The sequence below is a fragment of the Centropristis striata genome, chromosome 14 (genome assembly GCF_030273125.1).
Source record: "Centropristis striata isolate RG_2023a ecotype Rhode Island chromosome 14, C.striata_1.0, whole genome shotgun sequence".
NCBI lineage: Eukaryota > Metazoa > Chordata > Actinopteri > Perciformes > Serranidae > Centropristis > Centropristis striata.
The window spans coordinates 22262714-22287642 of NC_081530.1; the positions used below are offsets into that span (position 1 = coordinate 22262714).

The following is a 24929-nucleotide window of genomic DNA, read 5'->3' on the forward strand; positions in this document are numbered from 1 at the left end:
CTTTTTGCCATTGTCTCCTCTGTTAGGAGAGGGCCTGTCCTCTTCACGTCTCTCTCTCCACAAGCCAGGGGCAGCCTCTTCTGTCTCCAACCTCTCCCAGAGACGAGAGTCCAGAGTCTCCGTCCTGCTCAACCATCTCTTACCCTCTTCCTCCTCCAACTCCCCGCTCCTCACCACCCTTCAAAGTACCCCCAATGTCTTCCGGCGCTCCTCTCCGAGCCCGCCACGCACCCATGGCGCGGGCCTTGGCCCTCAAGGCATCCCTGAAGTGGTTGTATCGCCCCCCGAGGACGACGACCCAACAAACTCGGCAGAAGAAGAGGCAGCATCACCTCAGCTCAGCCGGCGAGCATCCTCGGCATCCCAGGGCTTCGAGCTGCTGCCCTTAGAAGGCAAATATCTGTGTAGCCTGCCAGTGTGAGTCACGGCTTGAACAGAGAACACTAGCACTAGCATGAAAGCTCTGCTCCCTGTTAACTTCCAACCCTGCGGCCATCTCATCAATAACCCACAGCAAGGCTCACTTGCTAAGGCGCTCTTCTCACAGTATTTATCCACAAAGTTTTTGACACCACTCCCTCTTCCACCTCATGATTCATTCTCCTCTCCCTTCTCTGTTTCTATCTTTCCCACTGACCCATTCTTTTCCACTAATATCTCTTGTTCTCGCTGCTCTCTCAGCTCTCTACACTTCTTGTTGCCATTCAAACTTCTATCTGTCTCCTTCCACATTTTCATGAATTTCCACACATTTTCAAGATATTCCTCAGCATTAATGCCTTGCTTGGCCCTGTCCCTATTCACACCTCCTTCGTTGTTGTTGTTGCATGGCTGTCTTCCAAAATGTTTTGGTCCGTCTTTCTTCCATACTGCATCATGTGTCCTGTGATATTTTATTACCACATTAGCTACCTTCCCCCTTCTCTTTCTTCTCAGTCAAGGTGTTTTATGTAAGACCTGAAGAAGGGATGTCCAGATCATTTAAAAAAAACAAAAACTTTTTGTCCCTGATCAGTCATTTAAAAATTATTAAAAATCCACTAATACTATTATACGAGCCCAATTCTAATATGTAAATACAACAGAATGTGATAATTCTTCCTTTAAAAAAATCCTTTAATGGTTTGTATGATTTTAAAAAGGGCAATGTTATTATAAATATGTTTTGACAAAAGCATAAGAGATCATAAGAGTATCTCTATATTTATGACTACAATCAAAATATTCAAATGCACATTGAAAACAACAGGGTGACATTTTACAGTTGCAGCATATTGCACCTGCAAAATACTGCCTTGTTTTTAAACCCAAACTTGCTCTGGTTATATTTGCACACACCCTCTTAGTTTTGGATATCATTAATTGGAACTACTGGCGCACCACTCTGCTGTTCACTCGCTCACAAAATTGCATTTGGAATAGCCTCCTGCTGCATCAGAGGATCCACAATTTATCATAATAAAGGATTTAACATGGATTGGGTTTTATAATCAGTATTACAATCAGTTTAAAACAATTCCTTAGTCTCAGAATCCTCATAGATAGGCTCAGGACATCCCTAGCTGTTGAGTTTTTGTTGCTGTATGACGCAGACACTCGTTTTATCTCCAGGTGACTGCTCCATTTTGAGCACACACAGATATACATGTCATCCAACTTGTGCTTTTCCCATTGCATCTCTTGGCATCGATGCTCTTCCTCCTCATCAATTCCTAAGTATAAACATTCTTTTACCCGATTAAGAGTAGTGAGGGTGAGGGTAAGGGGTGCCAGCAGCTTGGCTAAATATAACCCAGGAACCAGGGTGGGTGTATTGGTACTCGATGTACTATCATTTCTTACGGTGACTTTTTGTTCTTCCTTGTCAGTTTATTATTAGACTGTTTGTGTTTCAGTGTGTGCGTCTGTGGTGTCTATGCACACTGGGAATGACTCCACTTCAAAGTATGGGTCATTAGAACCAGCGACCGCTTTGTGTAAGCTGAATCTTAAAGGTTGGGATGGTCTTATTATAGCCGAAGAGCTTCTGTAATTGTACCCCGTTCTAGGAAAATACACAGTATTTCCCAAGAGGCAAGCGTCTTGACATCAGCGTGTGGGTTATTATTCAAAGGGGGGTTTCAAGCTGTCATCGTCACAGTTTAATAACTGTATTCTGTAAAAACTGCTCTATTGTACAGCGTTGACTTAAAATAGTAAAACTGTATGGGTATTGAACAGTGTTAGACAAAAAATGCCCTTAATGTGTCATTTAGAGTAGTTTTTCTGAATGCCAGTTATAGCTTGGTTAACGGGTCAATAAGCGACAAGTTGCGACAAAGGCCATCTGTTGCATTGCTGCACGTTACCTGTAACTGTGCCAAAAAGTAGCACTTGAACTCACCATAAAGACTAAAGCCAACGGCCGTCCAGCATGTACATTCTGCGCCTGCAGGAGAGGAAATAACGCTCCATACAAGCAGGTGGTTGTAGTCAGTATTCATCATTCAAAAAGGGAAACTAAAAGACCTAGAACTGCGGATATACACCCTTACCCACCACTTTCACACCACTCTCACTCAGTCTTCACTTTCTCCCTTCCAGATGGCCATGTAGTTGTGAAAATATTTGTGTATTTGAATAATCAGATGAGATGATAAAAAATGAGGAGAGCCTTCTGTGTGTGCCTTCCTGACTTTAGTTTTTTTTGCTTTTTTCCTCACTTTAGTTCTCTTTTCGTGCAGTAATTTGCTTAATATGAACAGCCAGTCAGTGATTTCTCCCAACTATATACTCTGCCAATTCAGCATGCTCAATCGGCCAAAAAGCCGCCAACAGTGGTCAAACTAATGCCAACAGTGCAAGACACACAGCAAAAAGTAGGGCCACAGATACTCTAGAGCATTGGCTACAACTGTACAGTAATGGTATTAAGTTGTGCCCAGGCTATTTATAGAACATTTATAGTACATGCCATGAACCCATTCATTAGTCTGTGCGGATATACCTGTACAGGGCATGCAGCAAATTACTGGTACTCTCGTGTCACGTTATTTGTGGACCTATTTTAGAGCTTTTCAGTCTTAAGAATTTGTCCATTTTATAAAACACAAAGCCATTTTAACACAATATAAAAAGGCAGCATCTAAACTCATAACTATAATACCTGGATGTTTAAAACTGCTTGTAAGTCTTTGAGTATTTGTTCAATATAATACATTGTGGGAAGAATTATATCTTACCAGCAGCAAGCCAAGCTCAACAATATGATTTTATCACCTTAATCAGATAAATCTCAACTACCAGCTTCACATAAGAGCCAGAAAATCTGTTTAATTTCAGTTGTTTATGTTGCTTTTTGCATATGAATGTGGTAGCGCTATGACGCCACTGTTTAAATGGCCAGTATGGGGGAGCATTCCAGGGCTTAGCCTTTCTGAATGAAGTGTGTTGGCGACTGCAACCTAAGCTAATCCCTCCCTTATTCCAAGAGGCTTTGTCGGGTATGTGAGCAATCATGCTCCTGTTCAGCAGTCACAGCTACCCAGCATCCACTGGGGTTACTCCAGGGTACAGTTCAAGGGTATGGATGACTGGCCCAACCACATGCTGTTAGAAATGACACATTTTAATTTTGTTTTGGGATTATTGTAGATGAGAATGTGGCATGTTGCTTAAGCCATTCTTAATGTGTTTTGTCTGACGTTGGCTTGATTACCTCCTGGTGTGTTGATGTAGACGTGGAAAATGAGAAAAGAAGGAAAACCTGGTAAAAGAAGTGTTACTACTGAATTTCAGAGGATAGTATGCCATTGGTATCCTCTGATTCAAAGACATGACTCCCTCATTTCATCTCCCACTCATGTCACCTCAAGTGCTAGCGTTTCCTGTATCTGGTATGGCTCAAATCACATAAGCAATGTTGAAGTGTGCAGCGAATTATGCACAAAAATACCAGAGCTTCAACACTTGAAGGTGCTGAAGTCTGAGGAAGGTGAACTGTCAGGCGTGTCAGACACATTCCCTCAACTTTAGCTTAAAGCTGACATGAATTCAAGCTAAGCAGGACTGACTTAAGCACCAGAGTAATGAGCTCAACAGACGGGGAGCAAATAGGAACAGTGCTTTGTGAAATGTATCGTCTTCCCTGTGGAGAGACATCACAGAGTTACAGCACAGTACCAAATCATTACAGCTAGTAAATCCTCTCACTTGCACCCCAAAATGTGAATTTTTAAACAGTAAATCCAAATACTACTGTTTCAATTTGTTAACATTTTAACTACTTTTTGTATTATCAAGTTGATCGCCTGTCTATTTCAGTTAGTCATTGATGATTGTACTTACACTACACTAACCTATGAAGTTGAGAATTAACTGGTGACTTTAGTGGCCTCTAAAGGTGTTTTCAGACCACATACAAAGATCATTTTTGCTTTTTTGGTTCATAGTAAAGTACAATCAGTAGCTGGAATCAATTAACAAATACATATTTTTAGAACTTACCATATAATCCTATGGCTTTGCTCACTTTTGTCCATATGTTGGGTTTTAATGCTCCGAGTGCCCACAGATGCTAACAATAAATTCGTCCTCCATTTCTGATTCTTGGTGATGTCAGAAGAATCTCAAAGCTGATAGGCTTTCATATCACATTAATTCTAAGTTCTTGTTGAAAGATTCCAAATGCACACCATACACTGATAGGTTTGAAACATTTTGAGTCACAGGAAAGCATATTTGCATCTATTGGCTTGCAGAGACAGGTACTTGCATCTATTTAGTGCCAATCACGAATAGTTCTCTTTTGTCTTTGCATTGCCTTTGTATATTATTACATCTCACATACTATTCACATCATGTTTGGTCTGAACACACCTAAAGACAGGACACTTGTATAACAAAGGATTAGTGACTGCATATCATTTATGCAAGTAAATATCATACAAACCAGCACTGTTTTGTTTAACTTGTAGCACTGCATGACACATCAGTGTAGGCAGCAGTGTGACTTCAGGATATTGTATAAGGTTTGTTTGCCAAGAGCTCACCTCTGATCAGAAATGAGTATAACACCTGTGAAATTGCCTCTTGTATGATAAGCCCATGTCACAAAGTGGCTCTCTATCCCAGATGAAATTACCTTGGAACATTTATTTCCCCAGGTTTTAAAATTGAAATCTGAGTATAGAGGAAAATGGAAGAAAAATTACATTTAATAATAAAATCAGAAATGGTGTTTCATGGTGAACCACGCTGCTATATTTGACCGGTCTTTGCTTTCAAATACTGACTCATTGTCCATCACCACCTTGTCTTTCTTGCCCTTCCTCTCACGCTGTCCCTCGCAGGATCGCTGGTGTCTCCGAACTCTGTCCCAAACAACCTGGACGGCAACAAGGCAGTGGAGAGAAGACCGTCCAAAGTAGGGGTCAGTAGAGAAAGCAGCAGTGTCGACTTCAGCAAGGTAACCTAACCACAGTACTGAGCACAGAAACAGTCCATCATGGTGGAAGGGCCCATGAGTTCATCAGTGTCTGGACTTCCACAGACATTTCAGTGGTCTGTGTTGAAAACTGCATCTTCACTCACTGCTCCACCTGCAATGAACTAAGATTTGAGCAACAAAGTCTAATGTAGTTATATAACTGTGTTTAGTTTTGAAGATTCCTCCCTCGCATTGGCCCCCATTCATTCTACCATTTTGTTCCTCATCCATTAAAAAAATGGCAGGCCGCCGAAAGTAGCTAACATTATAAAACCATCCATTATGACTGCCAAAAACTAAGGTGCAGTGTTTATATGAGTCATACAATACAAAAGAGGGATGAAGGCACAGTCTTTTCTACACAAGGATAAAGAAAATTGTTGCCATGCTCAGATCTGTATTCAGCATTGAGCATAAGAATATTTATTCTGGAGCATAAGAAATGCTTCACAACGACGGACAATCTTTGCTCAGTACTATGTAGTCGTTTACGTAGCTACTAACTTTCCTTATCTTTCATTCGATTATTATCCAAACGACCTGCTGCCATCCCTTACATTCCCACTTCTTCATCTCTGTTTGCATGTGTGTCCTTGTAAACTAGTCCCTCGTTATTTATCTCTGTTTATTATAAGCATTTGTTTGTTTATCAGATTTTTTTTTTCTTCTTAATTTAATTTGTTCCACTGGCTTCAGGTGGACATGAATTTCATGAAAAAGATTCCTCCGGGTGCCGAAGCTTCCAACGTGCTGGTGGGAGAGGTGGACTTCCTGGAGAAGCCCATAATTGCTTTTGTACGACTGTCCCCTGCGGTCCTTATCACAGGCCTCACAGAGGTGCCTGTGCCCACGAGGTACAATCATTTGGATTGAGTGACATCATGATAACCACGTCAATACCAAAAATAAGTTATTTGATAAAAGTCTCCAACTCTGCCAGTTTGCTTTAAGTACAATAGCTTGTGAGTCATTTGTTTTAAAACCCTATTTACATGGGACTTATACATCAGGGGATTTATTTGTGGCGCCTTAAGTCTGTGTCCACAGCGTTGTTTTCCACATCTGTAATCTCTAGAGTAACAGCACTGGCTTTGGAAAATAGAGAGGCAACAATGGTTTTCTTTTATACTAATAAATACAGTTTTTTGGAGCAGAAAATACTTGATTCGGCCACAGCCATACACATTACTGTAGACATTTCATTTGACTTCCTGAATGAAAAATGATGGAAACATCCCAAAAACATAGGAATGTGTCAGCAAAGACTTTTACCTAGCAAACAGGGTTGTAAACAATGCAGGGATCAGAGTATATAAAGTTTATTAAGGAAGAAAATTCATTCTACGTGTTTATTATGCTCAAGGATACCCACAATGCAAGATGTAAGATATTTTATTTTATTTATTTTTTGTCATGCAAGTAAAAACAAGCATCCAGCATCTTACTTTGCCTGACTCTCTTCACGACAGTGCAACACTAATGCTTTTTAGTGAAACAATGAATGTTGATTGAAACTCTTGACAAGAAAACTCCACAGGGAACATTTTAAGTAAATATGTACCGTTGTGATTACTATTCAGATCTGTGTTATTCACAGTTCTTTCTCATGCTTGACTTGTTCAAAGGTTTCTTTTCCTGCTTTTGGGTCCTCATGGCAAAGGGCCTCAGTACCATGAAATTGGCAGATCCATGGCCACACTAATGACAGATGAGGTGAGAGAAAGAAAGAGATCCTTTTTGTAACTATTCACTTTGACATTTACTAAATTTGTGTCAAGAATTATCAGGTTCAATTTGGTGTTTGGGGGGATTAAAGATGCATGTTGGGCTGTTTTTTTTTTTTTTTGTAGAGACATTATAATAACTCCTGATAATATTAATTTTGTAGATTTTCCATGATGTGGCATACAAGGCCAAAGACCGAACAGATCTTCTGTCTGGGATAGATGAGTTCCTAGATCAAGTGACTGTCTTGCCTCCTGGAGAATGGGACCCCACAATCCGGATTGAGCCCCCAAAGAATGTCCCTTCACAGGTTAGTGACTCTCTGTCAAAGATCCACAGGGCTGTGCTTCACCACATGAAAATCAAATGCCATGTACAACAAACATACATACATTTCTGTGGGAGGTACTGGGAGGTGCAGAAATGACTAACTGCACATTAACATGGCACACAATTACAGCCCTCACATCCTGCATTAAAGTGGTTCTCAAAAACTGTATTGATTTCTCTATGTGTATTACTGTATGTCAGACTTTACTTTATGCCACTATAATCACACTAACAGTGCCCCCTTATGGATCTAAAGCATCATGACAGCAAGGGACTTTAAATGCATGCAACTATATCATATTTTAAATGTGCTTTGGCCTAAAGATGAAAAGGAAGAGACCGTCCCAACCCAACGGCACTGCGTCACCAGCTGGAGAGCTGGAAAAGGACGAGGACCACCACGCAGGGCCTGAGCTGCAGAGGACCGGGATGTGAGTTAAACACCTTTTTCTTTGCACACTATTGAATTTTGACGCACAATATGGATGTTGTTGTCTGCCACTAGAAGTTCTCTCACACTGAATAATAACAAAAGACAGACATTGATTATGTTGAAAAGTAGTGTGGGATCATGGGAGATGTTGCTTTCAGAATGAGTTGATGTTTTAAAGCTGTATTCACGTTACATTTAGTGAAGTTATGTCATTGAACAGTAAATTAGCAAGCTGACATTCCTTGAAGTCTTTTTTTTTAGAAAGAAATAAGTCAACTGCCATATAATACATAATACAGCTACCATAGCTAACATATTGCTGCAAATGAATTCATGGGGTAGCCCAGCACTGTTATGTGTCAAACAATCAGACTAAAAAGAACTCCATGAGGGTTTTAAACGTTAAAATGTTACTGTTAGCTGCATTAGCTTGCCAGACACTCAATGTCTAATAAATTGTACTTATTTGGATGGCTATTTAAGTACAACTTGGTCTCTGTGCTGTGCAGCATAAAAAATACTTTTGGAGCAACTAGCATTAAAAGGTTTAATGACGCCTTTTACAGATGACCAAATTAAATGCAGTGTTTCCTTGAATAAAATTACAGATTTCTCTGGGTTTGAGTTTTGGTTTGAACATTTGGGATAATATAAGTATAAAGTTAAACAAAATATACCACAGTTATAATTGTTTTTAGCCATTTTAATGTGGAAAATGGCATATTATCCTTTTAAGATGGATATTGCTACTAACTCCAATAGTCTTTATTAATGTCACTTGTGTTAGCAAATATGTTGTTAAAGAAACATTTGCTGATTAAAGTGCATCCTAGTTGAATTCACTACTTGGTTAGCACAAGCAGGTATGTTTAATGTATCATTTTGATTGCGTTGAGACAATTGCTCCTTTTTAACAAGAGCTGCAGGAGAAAACAAATTTAAGAGATTAAGGACTGCATTTTGTCCTCTTTAGTTGCAGAGACTTGTGTATTTTCCTGATACAGTAGTCCACATTAGTATAAGCAAGTGTTTAATAAAAGCTTTGTGAATTTTCCTATAAGGTCCCTCACTTATTTTTGAAGATAAACTGAACTGTGTTTTAGCAGGTACATATATACTGTCCTCTGTGAACTCAGATGTTGACATTTATGGATAAGTCATGCTGGGTCTCCGGAGCCTGGGCCACACAGCGAGAGGGAGAATGTGTTTATTTGAAACTGCAGACAGACACACGCACACATACACACCAGTTGCGAGGCACTGTATTATTTACAGATTCACTCTGCTTTTCACCGCTACTATAAAAGGCTCCTGCAATGAGGGAGCTGAGGAGTTTAAGGGGAGTGTAAAAGACTAATGTACAGAAAGCTATCAGAAACAGCGGCTGTATAGAACAGGCAGCAGGGGATGAGGAGGCAGGCAGTAGAGGTTATTCCAGAGGTGTGGGGGAAACAGAAAATGAAAGAAGACCTCACAGCGAAGCAATTGAACACACGTCAGAGGAAAGAGAATAGGACATACAAGGTGAGAAATAGAATTCCTCACAGGCAAAGTAAAGAGAAGCAGACACAAAGAGGAGAAGGCAACAGGATCACAGTGGCGTCTAGGTTAAGGGGTCGAATATTATAAAGCTGCATACCCACAAGCTCATGACCTTGCTCCAGTGTTAATACCTTCTCCAGATCAACTGGTGTTCGAGCAAATACTCCTCACCAATTAACTGTGTAAAAATGCCCTCAAACCCTAATGAATAATAATTATGTCTAGATAAGCATTTAAATTATTCCAACGTTAAAAAGAACAAGAGGAAGGTTTTTTTTTTAACTTTGGGCTTTATTTGGAATGGTTTTTCTTCTACAATTGCTATTTAATGGCATCAGGATCAGGACTGAAATGAATGACGAGTGCTCATACAGGTTACTGTATGAAGCTTGTGCATATGCCTTAGCTTGTTTGGTAGGAGGGGCTTACGAAAGAGGAGAGCTGAGAGATGGGGCTTTATTTTAAAAGGTTTGCCTTTTTTTTCCTTTTCCAGAAAACTGCCTACACCAGCTTTAACAGACAGGCTTGTTTTTAATTATTAATGTTATTATGTAATATAAACGTAGGCTCCTACTTGAAAATTCAAACAATAAAACCTACCTCCCCCCCCTCTTCCAGGATATTTGGAGGTCTGATCTGGGACATCAAGCGGAAGTTACCGTTCTACTGGAGCGACATCAGAGACTCCTTCAGTCTGCAATGTCTAGCCTCTGTCCTGTTCCTCTACTGCGCCTGCATGTCCCCCGTCATCACATTTGGAGGTCTGCTTGGGGAGGCAACGAAAGGCAACATCGTAAGTCCGAAAGCTTTTCAGTTAAAAGACAGTACTTTGAAATCAAACCCATAATCCCAGATTCCCAACAAGTGCTGTGTTGTGCATAATGATAGTTACAAAATCTAGTACAAGTTGGTGATCATATATGAGTATATAGTTTGATTTTGTCAGTCTGGCAGTTGGCACTAAAAATTGATTAAATCTTTATATCCCACAAATCCTCAAATTAAAACAAAGAAATCAATACTATAAAGATGTTTCCTTCAACCACTGTGTGCAAAACAAATTCTTCCCTACACCATGCCATTTAACATGTAACACCCATGTTTATGTACATGCATGCAGTACATGTGGGGCTTAAATGATGTGATGTGATGCTCTACAAACAGCCCATCCCAGTCAGAGTTACTACTGCTTAACAACACTTTTTCTGACTTCCCTATTTAATCTTTTTTTAAGCAGGTAATTCAGTGTGTCACCATAATCTTTCACATCCTTCACCACACTGCTAACAACTATCTGTCACTGTGAGGTCTTTTTTCACTGTCCAACATAGGATATGATGATTACTCAGTCTCCCATGCACTCATCTGTTATCACTGCAAACTATATAGTGTCTCTCTTTTTATCGCTCTCTCTCTCTCTCACACTCTCTCGCTCTCTCTCGCTCTCTCTCTCTCGCTCTCTCTCTGTCTGCCTCTCCTTTTTACGCAGATGTCCTTACTAGGGCAGGGACTGTTGGCATAGGCACAGTCTGTGTGCTGGTGTGTGTGATGCGTCTGAGTAAACTCAGCAGGAGAGGGATTCTCACAGATATGACTTTGGACAAGTCAGCAGGGTGGAAACATTCGGACAGTTTGTCTAGCCTCTCAGACGCCTCCCAGAATTTCTGATTAATCAAAACTCTCTGTGTTCTGGTCCGGGGTCTCTTCTTCGCCTCTCTATTTTCTCCTTCAGTCTTTCCCTCTCTATCCTCCTTTGTGTGGTCTCACCTCCCATATTCTCCCTTTCTCACTCCCTCACTCCCTCCCTCTCCTGTGTGTCTACAGAGTGCCATAGAGTCTCTGTTTGGGGCCTCACTGACCGGAGTGGCATACTCCCTCTTCGCAGGCCAGCCACTCACTATTCTTGGCAGCACGGGCCCTGTTTTAGTGTTTGAGAAGATCCTCTTCAAGTTCTGCAAGTAGGTTGAACGATGCTTTTACTATGACATGATGCTGAGTCAAAATACTACTGACAAGACTAACTAATAGAGTTGGTTCAATTTGCCTGTCTTGTCTGGTCAAAGAGATTAAACCCATTTGAATTCATGCAAACCAGCTGAACCTGCATTTGTGATTATGGCACGTTCTGGCAAATTAACCTGCACCTGTGCCCACAGTGTCACAGCCAACTTGTATTGCGTTGTTAATAATACCCATATGACAACATCAATAACATAATATCATGTTGTTTGTGTTGCATTATGTTTATAAATAGACTAACAGAGTTGCTAGTGTCTGACAGGCCGTGCCAAGCCGAGGCGGGCGTCAACAAGCCGATCAGATTTCAGCAGATATTCGGGGACAAGACATGATAGAGTTCAACTTAAATATAAATAAAACTGCATCAATATGGAAACATTTTGTTTTGAAGCTGACAAAAAATGTGACTCTAATGGTGACATCTAACCACCTAAATGGCCTTAGTATGCAGTCTATAGTAGTTTCTTTTGGATTCCATTTGTCTAATTGATTTGGATTCAGAATACTTTATTAGTCCCAGAAGGGCAGCCTGTCCATAGTACTAAAATATATATTAAAATACAGTAAAAGAAATAAATACATTGTAATATCAACAACCACAACCAGTAACCGTACAGCAGAACGGGTTGCGGAATGATTCTCAGTTTATACTGCATTTTGTGCATTTAACCCCCTTTTGCCCTAATTTGCATGTGTATACGTGTATCAATCTCCTCCATGTCTCCTTTTTCCATCTTTCTCAGAGACTACGGCCTGTCCTACCTGTCGCTGCGGACCAGCATTGGCCTGTGGACAGCCTTCCTGTGTCTTGTCCTCGTGGCCACAGACGCTAGCTCCCTGGTCTGCTACATCACCCGATTCACAGAGGAGGCTTTTGCTGCGCTCATCTGCATCATCTTCATCTACGAGGCTCTAGAGAAGCTCTTTCACCTGGGAGAACACTACCCGGTCAACATGCACAACGACTTGGACAACCTTACCATGTATTCGTGAGTACTGAGATTTCATTCACATTCACTCATATTATTTTATTAATAATAATAATAATAATAATAATGTAATATAAGCATCTTTATTTATAGAGCACTTTTCAAAATACATTTTACAAAGTGCTTTATAAAGACAAGTTTAAAAACAGACATGAAACAACAGATAAAAATAATGTTAGAAAATGACATTGTTCTGTGCAATTAAAAGAACAAGGGTTCAAGGGAAGGTAAAGTCCAGGTAAAATCAGGAAAGGCTATCCGATAAAGGTATGTTTTAAGAAGAGATTTAAAAGAGATCACTGACTCAGCCGACCTGATTAAGCAGATCTCTTGAATTAAAACTTAATTGCTCTTTAAAAAGGGTGAACTATTTATTTAATCATATCGGCGCATTGTGTTGTCGTAAAATGACAATAATATTGTTTATCACAACTATGCAACAAGTGTGGTTATCGTGACAAGCCTAATGTTAAGTGTTAAAGAGTTAAATAAAGTAGTGTATTATGCACATAATAAAGTATCCATTAGAACAGTACATCCAGTAGGTCTTGCCCCTGAGCTCCAATGAAAGTATCCCCTGGCAAAATAACAAATTTAAAAACAACTGATGCTAGCATATTTGCTGTCTCGACTGTCTTTTTAATTAACTTTATAATGAACTGAACTCTTATTCACCTTTAGGATAAACATGCATACTTTGCTGAGCATTTCTTCTCTTGTCCCCAGGTGTCAGTGCTCTGAGCCAGTCAATGCCACAGATGACCTCATGCAGAAGTGGAACCGGTCAGGCTACAGCCCAGACTCCATCCCATGGAGCAGCCTCAATGTTACGGTGAGACCAGCACATAGTGACCTCCAGTGGGAAATGCAGGAATCACACCCACACTCACATGTTTAGGATGTGTTGAGCAAACCAGCCAATATCCTGCTTTGTGCATACATTCTCACATGCACACTAATTTAGTCAGACATGTTAACACAACTGAACCACTGCTAAAACTGTGACTAGCCTGCCAAAATAAGTGCTACCATACTACCGTCAGTGCTGAAACGATTTTTTTAAAAAGTGTGTCAAAATACTAACCTAATACTCCCTCTTCTTTAGATGTGTAAGACACTCCATGGGGAGTTTGTGGGCCCTGCCTGCGGTCATCATGGTCCCTACATCCCAGATGTTCTCTTCTGGTCTGTCATCCTCTTCTTCACCACCTTCTTCCTGTCCTCCTTCCTGAAGCAGTTCAAGACAGAGCGATATTTTCCCACCAGGGTGAGATGTTTGTTAGATTTCCTATGTGCACGCTCATTATACTACTGTATACTGTGTATGTGTGGCTTGGAATGACAAAGTAAAGCCTGTACACGCTGTTCTTTCTACATCTCTGCATGCACTTGTGTAGATAAAGCCTAAAGCTTTTCGTGCTATGCAAATGTTTACATTGTGTCCGTCACCAGTATGCAGGAGCTGCCTCATGTACAGCAAGAAAAGATCTTCTTGGCAGCCTGCATCCTCCCACACAGTACCAGCAAGTCTGTTATCACTTGGTGTTCTGTGTGGGCAGGTGCTGTTATTGTTTGAATTGTTGCGCTTTTACTGTTGACATAAATGTCATTAATACTTTGTTAGATCTTGACAGTGACCTGAAGTAAAAGGCTGTGTGTGTATATTATGACAATAGAAAATAGTATGCATGCTCACCTCCATTTCCTACATGAGTAAATACAACTGTTTTGCTTGTGTGTTATGTAGGTGCGATCCACTATCAGCGACTTTGCTGTGTTTATAACCATCATGGTCATGGTGCTGGTGGACTATCTAATGGGGATCCCCTCCCCTAAACTTAATGTCCCTGACCGCTTTGAGGTAGGTGATCTCACACACAATTACATCTAATGTAAGGTTATCATATCATAGCGTGTTTCCACTGAGTACTTTCTGGAAAGCGGCTCAGTGTTTTGGCAACGCCCACTAGTTAGTTCCCCTCGGCCTCTGTCCTCATACAGGTACTTTTGTAGCGACTAACCAATGGAGTTCGAATGTGAGAACAAACCGACACGGCAAGCAGTTTTGCCAACTTAGCAACTTTTTCGCTATATTTAGCAACTATTCAGACCCCTCTAGTAACTCTTTTTCAAAAAAGTGACTCGCAACAAATCTAGCGACTTTTCTTGGAGCTGTTAACCCCTCAGCGTCCATTTTGCACGAGTCTGCAAATGAATCACGCATGCGAGAAATTGCCGCCTCAACCGTATCCAATCAGCTTCGACTAGTCAGTAGTAGCTCAGAAAAGTACCTACCAGAGGCAGGTACTTTCTGAGCCACTAACTGGTAAAGTTGGGCGGCTCTTGGTCTCCCAAGCCACACCCATAGCGGCTCACTAAAGGGAAAAGTTCCTAATGGAAACGCGCCTAATGTAAGCCAACGTTTGAGTGTAGTACTTTTAAAAACTAATGTTCACATCATTGGATATTTTCAATATATAATTGAATGCCTGGTATACTAAATGTAGCCCATAACGGACTTTTCCCTGCAGCCAACTTCAAAGAACAGAGGCTGGCTCATGGACCCGTTAGGAGAAAATCCCTGGTGGACGCTGCTTGTGGCAGCACTTCCTGCTCTGCTCTGCACCATCCTCATCTTTATGGACCAACAGATCACAGCGGTCATCATCAACCGCAAGGAGCACAAGCTCAAGGTCAGAGCAGCCCTGTGGAGGTTTACTTTTACACACAAATTGGAAGTATCAGAAATAGTCTTTTCTATTTCCGTCTGTGGTATCTGTTCCTTCTTTAATATGCAGCAGTGTACGATCAAATTCATTAAGATGTTCCTTTTAACATTGTCGTCATTTCTGCCACCTCCACTTTGCTCTCTTTAATCCGAGCACTCATTCATCTGTCACTGCTCCTCTCTCTCTCCGTCTCCCTTTTTTGTCATCTATAATTATGGTTGCAGCGAACACATTCATTCACGGTCTGTCCTTTTGCTGTGTTCATCTCACAGAAATGCTTCAACTATAATCTCTTTCAGATTTTTTCTTAGGTTTTTTTATGCCTCCGGGTTCCACATTGCTACTATTTTAAAAATGGTTAAATCCACCTTGAAAATGATGGTTGGGTATGTTTTATTTTCCAGAGATTATGCTCCTGAGTCTTGTTTTCAGCAATTTTATTTTTATTTGAGGAATAAATTTGCTCCACAGGGAAAAACACCCTCAAAGCCTCTCAAATTGACTTACTGTCTCTTGTCTCCCTGTGTGTCCTACAGAAAGGCTGTGGCTATCACCTGGATCTGCTGGTGGTGGCCATTATGCTGGGTGTTTGCTCCATTATGGGCCTGCCGTGGTTCGTAGCTGCAACCGTCCTCTCCATCTCCCACGTTAACAGCCTGAAGGTGGAGTCTGGCTGCTCTGCTCCAGGAGAGCAGCCCAAGTTTCTGGGCATCCGGGAGCAGCGGGTCACTGGATTCATGATCTTTGTACTCATGGGTTGTTCTGTTTTTATGACATCAGTGCTCAAGGTGAGATTCGGGACACTGCAATAATTCTGGCTTCACATTTGACCTCTTTTACTACCCTTTGTAAACGTTGCTCTGAGGTCCCTGCAGGATAAAAATGTGTGGGTTAAAAAACTGCCAAAAATGATATATCAATATTGTTTTACACTTTCACTGAGTTAAATATTTTAACCAATATCAGTCCTGATCCCCACTACCTTATGTTCATTCATTTTTAGGATATTAACATGGCACATTGATTTTTATGCACTATTTTTGTGCAGTGTCAGATTAAAAAAAAGAAAAACTCTTGTTACTTGTTACTTTAGATGAAAAGTGTACCTGTACTATAACTGATATAAAATACTATGTTCTAATACTATTTCGATATTATTTTCAACCTTTTACTGACTTAAATCAGTCTTGATCTTGACTACAAAATAGTCAATTCATTTTCTGAATTTTAACCCTTTAAATGCCAATTTGTTGACATAATGTCACTGTTGTTGTTGTTTTTTTGATTGAATTGCAGCAAACACTGCAGTGATCCATAATACAGCAGCAATAACTCTATTGGAAACCATAAACATAGCATATATTTACCCCTTAGTGTGAGAGAAAATGGTTAAATCTGGTTTTAAAAAAATAGTAAAAACTAAATTTTTAAGCCAGGGCTTCAGATGATTAGAAGCCTGATGTATTATAATGCATGAACATCCTTGCATTTTATGTCATATGCATTAACACAGCCAAAATAATAAAAAAATATTGAAAAGCCAAAGGGATTAAATCACCATAAATGAGAATTTCTGAAGATCTGTTAAGTATCTTGCACATTTTCACTATTCTGTCCTGTTAATTTGTCCAGCTAATGCCATGTAAGCCATCCCTTTCCTGAACTGTAATTTAAATAATTTACCAGGTTATGCTTCTGCTCTTTCCAGTTTATTCCTATGCCAGTCCTGTATGGAGTCTTTCTCTACATGGGTGTCTCTTCCCTCAAAGGCATTCAAGTAAGACTCTACTCTGCTGGTCTTTGAAGATAATATGCCCTTTTATATTCTGAACAGAACAGCAGTCATGAGCTGTTAGCGAAGATAAGTTTTCCCCTCGTTCTTCCAAACCTTTGATCGTAATTCAGAATCCTTAAAAGCTTTTGTTAAACGTGTTCCCTCTCCTGAATAATATATTGAATTTTCCACTTCCCCTCCTCACACCCTCGTCTTTCCCGTCTTTTTCATTAGCATATCTTATCTCCATCACTGAGCGTTTTCTCGTCTTCTCTTTAGTTCTTCGACAGAATCAAGCTGTTCGGCATGCCTGCCAAGCACCAGCCTGATCTGATCTACCTGCGATATGTGCCGCTGTGGAAGGTCCATATCTTCACCCTGGTGCAGCTCACCTGTTTAGTGCTGCTCTGGGTCATCAAGGCCTCTGCTGCAGCTGTTGTGTTTCCCATGATGGTAAAGACCTGAGAGCTCAAAGACTGTCATACATTATGTCCTAACTATGAACTGTCACAACATGGTAGAGTGTGTGTTCAGCTGTAATACTAAAAAAAGATTAAATAAAGTGTCTAATATCACCATGATACATAATTGATGTTCATTGTGGCATCAAATGAAATAAGATAATCAATATTTTCCCAGTGTAATAGATGCATTTTTAATACGTTTTATTATGTTTCATTTGGAGATGTTAAATCTATAATAATAGATTCCTTCTCGATGCGTCTCCAGGTTCTGGCGCTGGTCTTTATCCGAAAGCTTCTCGACTTTTTCTTTACTAAGAGAGAGCTGAGCTGGCTCGATGATTTGATGCCAGAAAGCAAGAAAAAGAAGGAGGACGACAAGAAAAAGAAAGCACGAGAAAAACTGGTGAAACTAATTTCATGTTTTTGTTCTTGTTCTGTTTTCTTTTTTTAAACAAAGTCAAACTGTAATTAAAGCAAAACAATGAGAAAATGTAATAGTTTTTCTATTCAAACCAGCTGACTGTAGCAGCCTGTTCGCATTAAGTGTTTTTTTTTTTATAATGCATTGGCCTTACACATTAGAGAAAATCTAAATTGGTTTGTGCTGTCTGCAGTACATTTTGTAGTTGCAGTCACACACTGAATTGACAAAAACAAACATGTTCATTTCAAGTCATAATATTACAAAAAGGCATCAAAATCCTCCATTTATTCTTCAGTAAGCACAGATGCTAGAGCTTCACAAATCCTGTAAATCTCAATCTTGGTCTAATAAACATGATGAACAGAACTCAGTACAGTCACTCTGATTTCATGTCTGTGGTAATGCTACAATACAAGTGTTGAGACACTTATATGTATATGTTTATATATATATATATATATATATATATATATATATATATATATATATATACCACACAATATATATGATATAATATGTTTTTGCCAGTTGGGCTCTGAATGACCTACCTCACTACATTCGTGGCTGTTTTGTGATTTAGGCTTCCGATGCTGTTTTCATTCAGGAAGAAGAGTCCAGACTGCAGGAAGAAGAGGAGATGGGTCTGAAGGTCAGCTTTGATGCCGCGAACCGGCTCAGCATCCCAGTGAAAACCCTCTCAGGGAGGTAAGTGGAGCGCCCCATGAAGCACACTCTGCTGCCCACTTCTGGGATGAAACACCAGCGTTTTATTTCGAATGGTTAGTGAGGCATCAAGTGTATTCTATTTTTCATTTTATGGTTCTGTATCGCACTAAAGATCTCAATTTTTATGATTTTATTTTTTTGTGGTCTGACTTTTATGGGGCAGCAAAATAGTTTTATCTTAAAATCATTATGGCCTACACTTAATGTAACTAGTTACCAAAAGATTTTCTTTCTTCCAAACAAACTCCTTTATTACTGTAATCCAGAAACTGTAGATGTAGTTGTAGCTGTAAAGACATTTTCTGATGCAACATGTTGTCATATAGAACTTGTAATGGTCTGACACTGGTAGTCAGCTGTTTGTTATTATGTCCATCTTGAACAGATCATACAGAATAGGACTAGTGACCCAGAGCCTCCCAATGGAAGACGAGGTAGCAGGGTTGTGTGTCTGATGGAAAACATCTGACCCACATGGCTGCGTTCTAACACTTACACTGATACTCAGACAGTTAGCGCATGGCCAGAACTGTCAGTCCTCGGCTATTTAAAAACCCTCTGAACCCCACAACCCACCATAACGACTTTTATCAGAGCCAGAAACTGTAAAAATAGAAATTATTTTAAGATTTTCGCATTTTGGATGGTCCTTGAATGAATCATGTGTGAGTATATAGCAGTATTTCATTTAAATCACTTTATTCTACATGTTATTTAAAAAATTAGCCAAAATAAATAATTTAAACTACTCAGATCGTGTATAAAAAGCACAACTTGGAAGCCATAAATGACAGTTATGTAACAAAAATTCAGTGAAACATGGACTGAACTGCAAGATGCTTACACAGAACAGAGAGGAGAGGACAAGAAAGGTTGTAAAAATGTAAATAGTTCAATATGCATAGCCTGTGGAGCCTCTATTGTTTTCCAATTTTGGTAACACTTGGAAAAATGTTGCATATGCAGATTTTTTTTCCCTTTTTAATGAAATAATGGCATTATAGCTGTGTTATACTGCACAAAAGACAGGAGTTTTATCTACTTAAAGCCATGACTGTGCTGTTTCCATAGAAGTGCATGGCTTACTATATATTGCAGTGAAAAATGTAAAAATGTTAGGAGCAAAAAAGCACCTTGAAGCTACTTTGGGTTCAGAGGGTTAAAAAAGAAAAACTGAAACGCTGGCTTTAAAACACACTGCTTTGTGTGTTGTTGTGTTTTTCATTTTGAGGGTTAAAAAGGTCTGTGAACAAATGTTTGTCTTGTTGAAATAATCTCATCCTGTCAAACTAACTATAATGGCGCACACAATCAACTCATGATGAATGTCTTTTGCCTCTGATGCAAAAGACCCTCATTTCTTAATCCACGTTACTGTAGAACACTGTGTGTGATCTGTCCTGTCAGCCATTCTGTGCTGTTAATTTGTTTTGATCTCTGATTTATCTGCATGTTCGTGTCTGCTTGTTTTAACTGTCCTGCACTGAACTTCTCCTGTTGATTTCATGTCTACATGCCTGTCTTCTCTTTCTGTTTTTGTGTGCGTCTGTGTGTGTGTGTGTGTGCGTGTGTGTGTGTGTGCGTTTGCATTTTTGCATGTAGTGATGATACTGACCCCTTGGTTGTAAATATCTCTGATGAAATGGACAAAACCGCAACGTGGAAAGCAGTGAACTCGAGTGCAGAGTCTTGTGTCCAACCTCTGAAGCGTAGTGAAAGGTAGCTATGCCATCTGCTGGAGTTTTTCCAGAGCCCCCCCGCCCTCCCATCTGAATTATTTTACTACGATATTATCATTAATGGTGACAAAAAGGTAAAGTTCTCTGTTGGGGACTACTGGATTTCATACTGTAATGAAATAAACTGGAGCCTATTGATGCCTTGAGGGTAGGAGATAAGTTTGATATTTAAAGTGACAGTTCTTATTTGTTGGAATGGGTTTGTATGAAGCTAAGGTACAGAAGCTAAGCAATGTACTCCACTATCAGTATCAGGGTAGGCTATATTTCAATTATTCTCATCGCTTTACCTTGCTGTCACTCAGCCCGTTTTTGAGAGGAAGTTATATCCATCTAGTCCAGGGGAAGGCAACCTGCGGCTCTGGAGCTCTTCAGGCCGTCTGCAGTGGCTCCCAGTGGCTGTAACAAAGAAATTATATGAAATGAAACAAACGAATGAATTAATTCCTTACATTTTAATTTTCATTCATCATTGGTGTAGGCCCAAAGCAATTTGTATTCTACAATTGTAAAAATGTGCCGCTTATATACAGAATTAAAGTTTTTTTTCAACAATTAAAATGTGCATCATATGTAAGTCTACAATCTGGATCCTTAACCTCTAAATTTTGCCAACTTCATGTCTTGTTTTGTGTTTCCCTTTTCGATTCTAAATCTCCTGAGATTTTTCTTTGCCTCTCATTTGCACTCGGGTCCTCCCTGCATTCTGACAAAATCATATTAATAATTGCTCATTAGGACCTATTATTAATATTGTTAGGCTAATTTAGACTTGGTACGCTGTTTTATCTTCATTGTAAGGCCCAAAATAAGGTTTGTGGCTTCATTCTGACATTTTTTCTGTTTTTCTGGCTCTTTTGTTAGTAAAGGACCCCTGATCTAGTCTGTATTCAAAGCTACCAGACTCCTTTAACAAAAGCATTAATTTAACAGATTAGAACACCGGAGTTGCTGGTCTACTGCTGCCTTGATTGGTTAGTTTGTCTGTTATTGTCTGACTTTGGTATTTTAAAGGCTAGTTTGGATTCACCAAAGTCAATAACATTTATAAATAAATGTTATAGAGGCTTCAGTTCCCCATCAAAATATTATGTCTAACAGCAAAGTAAAGAGATGAAATTATTGTAAATTTAACATACACTTGAACTGAGAAACCTTTTTTTTTTTAGGTGGCTATAATAAGCTGGGGTTGTGCCGACCATCTAATGTAGATCATACACTGACTAGGGATAAAAACCTCATAGCTCACTTCAAAAAAATCCAAACTATCCCTTTAAAGCAGGATGAAACAGTCGAGTGTTTGGTTATCACAGGTTAAATCTGTACAAGCAAAGAAGAAAAGGTTCGTTCTTGTCTCCTTTAACTCCTTAAGCTGTTAATTTCAGCATGTTTACAGGGATACTTTTATACTTGAAGGAAATCCATAAAAAGCCTAACACAAGTTGACAAATTTAACTTGTCTCACCTAAGAGCTGCATATTTTAAGACTCTTCACATGAGCCGTGTCATCATGAGGGTGTTCTCTATCTGGGGAAATCTTGTTAAGAGTATTCATAATTGAGCTCTCCTCTACCTGACAAAATCTCACATTTGCTCTCCACCCTCAGCAAGAGCATAAATTAGCACCAGCGCTCATCTTGTCTCTGTGTTCTTCATGTCAGCCAGGAGAAGGTGGCCTGCGTTAGAGTCGACGTCAGCCCCGACACTCCAGGAGGGGGTTCCACTGCCGAGACCTTCCTGTGATAAACTGAGGCCCTCCTCCCCTTTTTGATACCTTCTCCCACACAACACTTTACCCCGGCCGACGAGCACCACCACAGGGGACAGCACCACCCGCCTGAGGAGTTCCCTTCTTCAGGGCAGCAGACGAGCTCTCCCAGGGCCGTGAGTCCAACTCCACTCACTTCTTGAAGCATGCAGCGCATACAAATGGCTGCCACGATGCACCGTAGAGCTCCGAGGTATGAAGGAATTCTGCCGTTACTGCCCACCGACGCTCACTGTTTCTTCCCAATCTAGCAATCTGTCACTCATTAAAAACCACAGATGCCAAAGGAAAAGGAAGGCGCCTCACTGGTGAGGATCTTGGACTGTGTTAATTAAATCTTACTTTTAACCCACTGTATATTTTAATATTAATTTTATTGTTATTTTAGCTGATGGGCTGTGTGCAGCTCATACACCGTGAGTTTGTTTCAATGTATTTAAGGACGGATTAAGACCCTTAAACTAACTACACCAGCTTCAAAACTCATTTGATTAAAGCCATTCAGGTACAGTCAGTGCCAGAGGATTATATTTCATAATTTGTACGGCACCAAACCAAAACAGAGGTACATTCAGATGCTACTCCACCACACTACTACTGCATACATCGTTTTTCTCATGAATCATCTCTCCTGTCCACAGGGGAACACTCAGTATTGATATTGCTGCTCATAAGCTGGTCAGTTGTTTTCACTGTAAACCTCACTGTTCATATTGTACGTGATATTATAGAAATATCATTATGTATGTATGTATACTGTGTTCAAACCTACTTCAGAGGCCATATGAAGTCTGTACTGTACAGTAAGCACTTTGCCAGTATAGTTTCTTACCTAAAAAAGGATTATAGTGTGTTAATAAAAAGGCTACTCCTCCTCCCACTGCATCTATAGAGCTGTTGTTCAAAGTCAGTTAAACAACTCAGGAATCTTGAATGATTTCTGACTGTGGTCACTTGATATTTTTTTGTCACGAGGCAGTGATAATTAGCTGTCCACTGTATTCCTTTCATCGCTGGTATCACAACTATTTTAATAAATGCTGTAAATCATAAAATATAGTAAGTTGAGAACTAAAAAAGAGGATATTCGTGACCCAGTTAGATGCACCGGTTTTTATACTGTCTGTATTATTGTTGGTAATAGTGTGTGTGCGTGTGTGTGGTGTAAAGATAATTTGTTTAGCGTTGCAAATCATTTTATGCAAAATATTTCTACGGTAAATGTAAAAAATACTATTATATTCTATGAAGTTGTTCTTATTTTGCTAAGTGCAGTCCTGTTTTAGCAATAAGTATACCATACTGTGCAACGTATGGACTCATGAATAGTGAATATTCAGGCGAAGAATAATTTGTGAGAAGATTTTCGTGTCTGTTTCATCGGCTGTGTCTGTGTGTAGCTACAGTGACTATGCGGACAATAGCTTACGTGCCTTGTCGAAGCTCTTTATGTGCAAGTCTTGTACTGATAATTTAAATGTTCAGAACAGATGTACAGGTACACACATGATGGCACAAAAATGCCAAAGACAGACCATCATCACTTCAGAGTGAACCCGTACACGGCTCATTTGCAGAGGCTTCTGTCTGTCGTAGTGTTATCCCACGTCTGTGTGAACGTCTCAAACGATGTAACTCAATTTATCTTCCATTTACAAATGTTACTCTTGATACTGTTTCTGTGTGTGTGTTCTACTGTCACAGCTCTAGTATTTGCTCACATTTAAAAGCTCTGTTATCGATATTAAGGTACTGTCTTGTTTTTTTTATTTTTAAATGATCAGTGAATGTCAAATTTATTGTACCGTCAACATCAAAAATGAACTTGGTGACATTTTGCCAAACATTTATTTTCTAAAAAAATCTTTAATTACAAATCAAGCAGTTATTTCCTTACACTCATGGACCATTTGATATTAAAATAATGTGAGTCGATCAGTGAACATCCACTAAACCAAGTACTTATAATTTCATTATTTTGTTTTATTTTGATGAAATAATTGATTTTCACATGACATCAGTTTCAAGATATATTGAAGAGGTCGATCAACTACATCAACAACCAAACTGTGGAGGTTTTAAACTCCGTCATCACTTAGTAAAAAATGCATTTGATCTGATGTACAGACACATAACATCAGTGAAGCACAAAGCATCCTGTTGTTCGCTTGAATGATGGCTTTTCTGTCATGACCGATTGGTGCAAAGCAATAAAAGTGAATACATGGTGATTTTCTTCTGTCTTTATTGAAGATAATGCTTGAGTATTTGCTAGTTTTGATCTCTTTTTTATTATTATTTTGAAGTGCAAGAAGAAAACAATAGTGGCCTTACAGGTACAACAATGACAGGAAAGGGGATAAAAGAATAAATAACACCCAACAACAGGCATATTAGGAGATGTTCAGAATTTAGTGATATTAATATATATAATATTCTTCAGATGCAGTCCTGTTACAGAAAGTTAAATGAGCCTCCACCTTATCTAAATATTTAATAATTCTGTATTTTCATTGTATTATTTAACATTTACCTAAGTTTATTTTGCTGATTATAATTACTAATTATACAGTCATGAAAAAAATGATTAGACCACCCTTGTTTTCTTCATATTCTTGCTCATTTTAATGCCTGGTAAAACTAAAGTTACATTTGTTTGGGCAAATTTAATAACAAAAATAGTTCATAAGAGTTGAATTTAAGAGCTGATATGTAGCCATTTTCCATGGTTTGCTTGATACTGATTTTAGTTGTTTTCAAGGAAACCATGGAAATGGCTTTAGTTGTACCAGGCATTAAA

The 24929-nt window shown here is 39.4% G+C and overlaps 1 protein-coding gene across 11 annotated transcripts in view; it reads left to right on the plus strand.

Annotated features, from left to right (window-relative positions):
- The window catches only part of LOC131985505 (sodium bicarbonate cotransporter 3-like), a 48904-nt gene extending 24544 nt beyond the window's left edge, over positions 1 to 24360 (plus strand). For 2 of the 11 annotated variants that reach the window (XM_059350647.1, XM_059350648.1), the window contains exons 7-26: positions 27 to 392; positions 5331 to 5446; positions 6164 to 6321; positions 7093 to 7180; positions 7356 to 7502; positions 7847 to 7953; positions 10116 to 10290; positions 11322 to 11455; positions 12260 to 12505; positions 13232 to 13337; positions 13611 to 13772; positions 14253 to 14366; positions 15037 to 15198; positions 15771 to 16022; positions 16943 to 17011; positions 17288 to 17461; positions 17738 to 17875; positions 18477 to 18601; positions 20225 to 20341; positions 22023 to 24360. In XM_059350647.1, the coding sequence (XP_059206630.1) occupies positions 27 to 392; positions 5331 to 5446; positions 6164 to 6321; positions 7093 to 7180; positions 7356 to 7502; positions 7847 to 7953; positions 10116 to 10290; positions 11322 to 11455; positions 12260 to 12505; positions 13232 to 13337; positions 13611 to 13772; positions 14253 to 14366; positions 15037 to 15198; positions 15771 to 16022; positions 16943 to 17011; positions 17288 to 17461; positions 17738 to 17875; positions 18477 to 18601; positions 20225 to 20341; positions 22023 to 22104 (3038 nt within the window). In that variant the 3' untranslated portion in view covers positions 22105 to 24360. The remainder of the gene's footprint in view (positions 1 to 26; positions 393 to 5330; positions 5447 to 6163; positions 6322 to 7092; positions 7181 to 7355; positions 7503 to 7846; positions 7954 to 10115; positions 10291 to 11321; positions 11456 to 12259; positions 12506 to 13231; positions 13338 to 13610; positions 13773 to 14252; positions 14367 to 15036; positions 15199 to 15770; positions 16023 to 16942; positions 17012 to 17287; positions 17462 to 17737; positions 17876 to 18476; positions 18602 to 20224; positions 20342 to 22022) is intronic. The other 9 variants (XM_059350649.1, XM_059350650.1, XM_059350651.1 and 6 more) reach the window with 9 other exon arrangements.
- Positions 24361 to 24929: the final 569 nt, after the last annotated feature.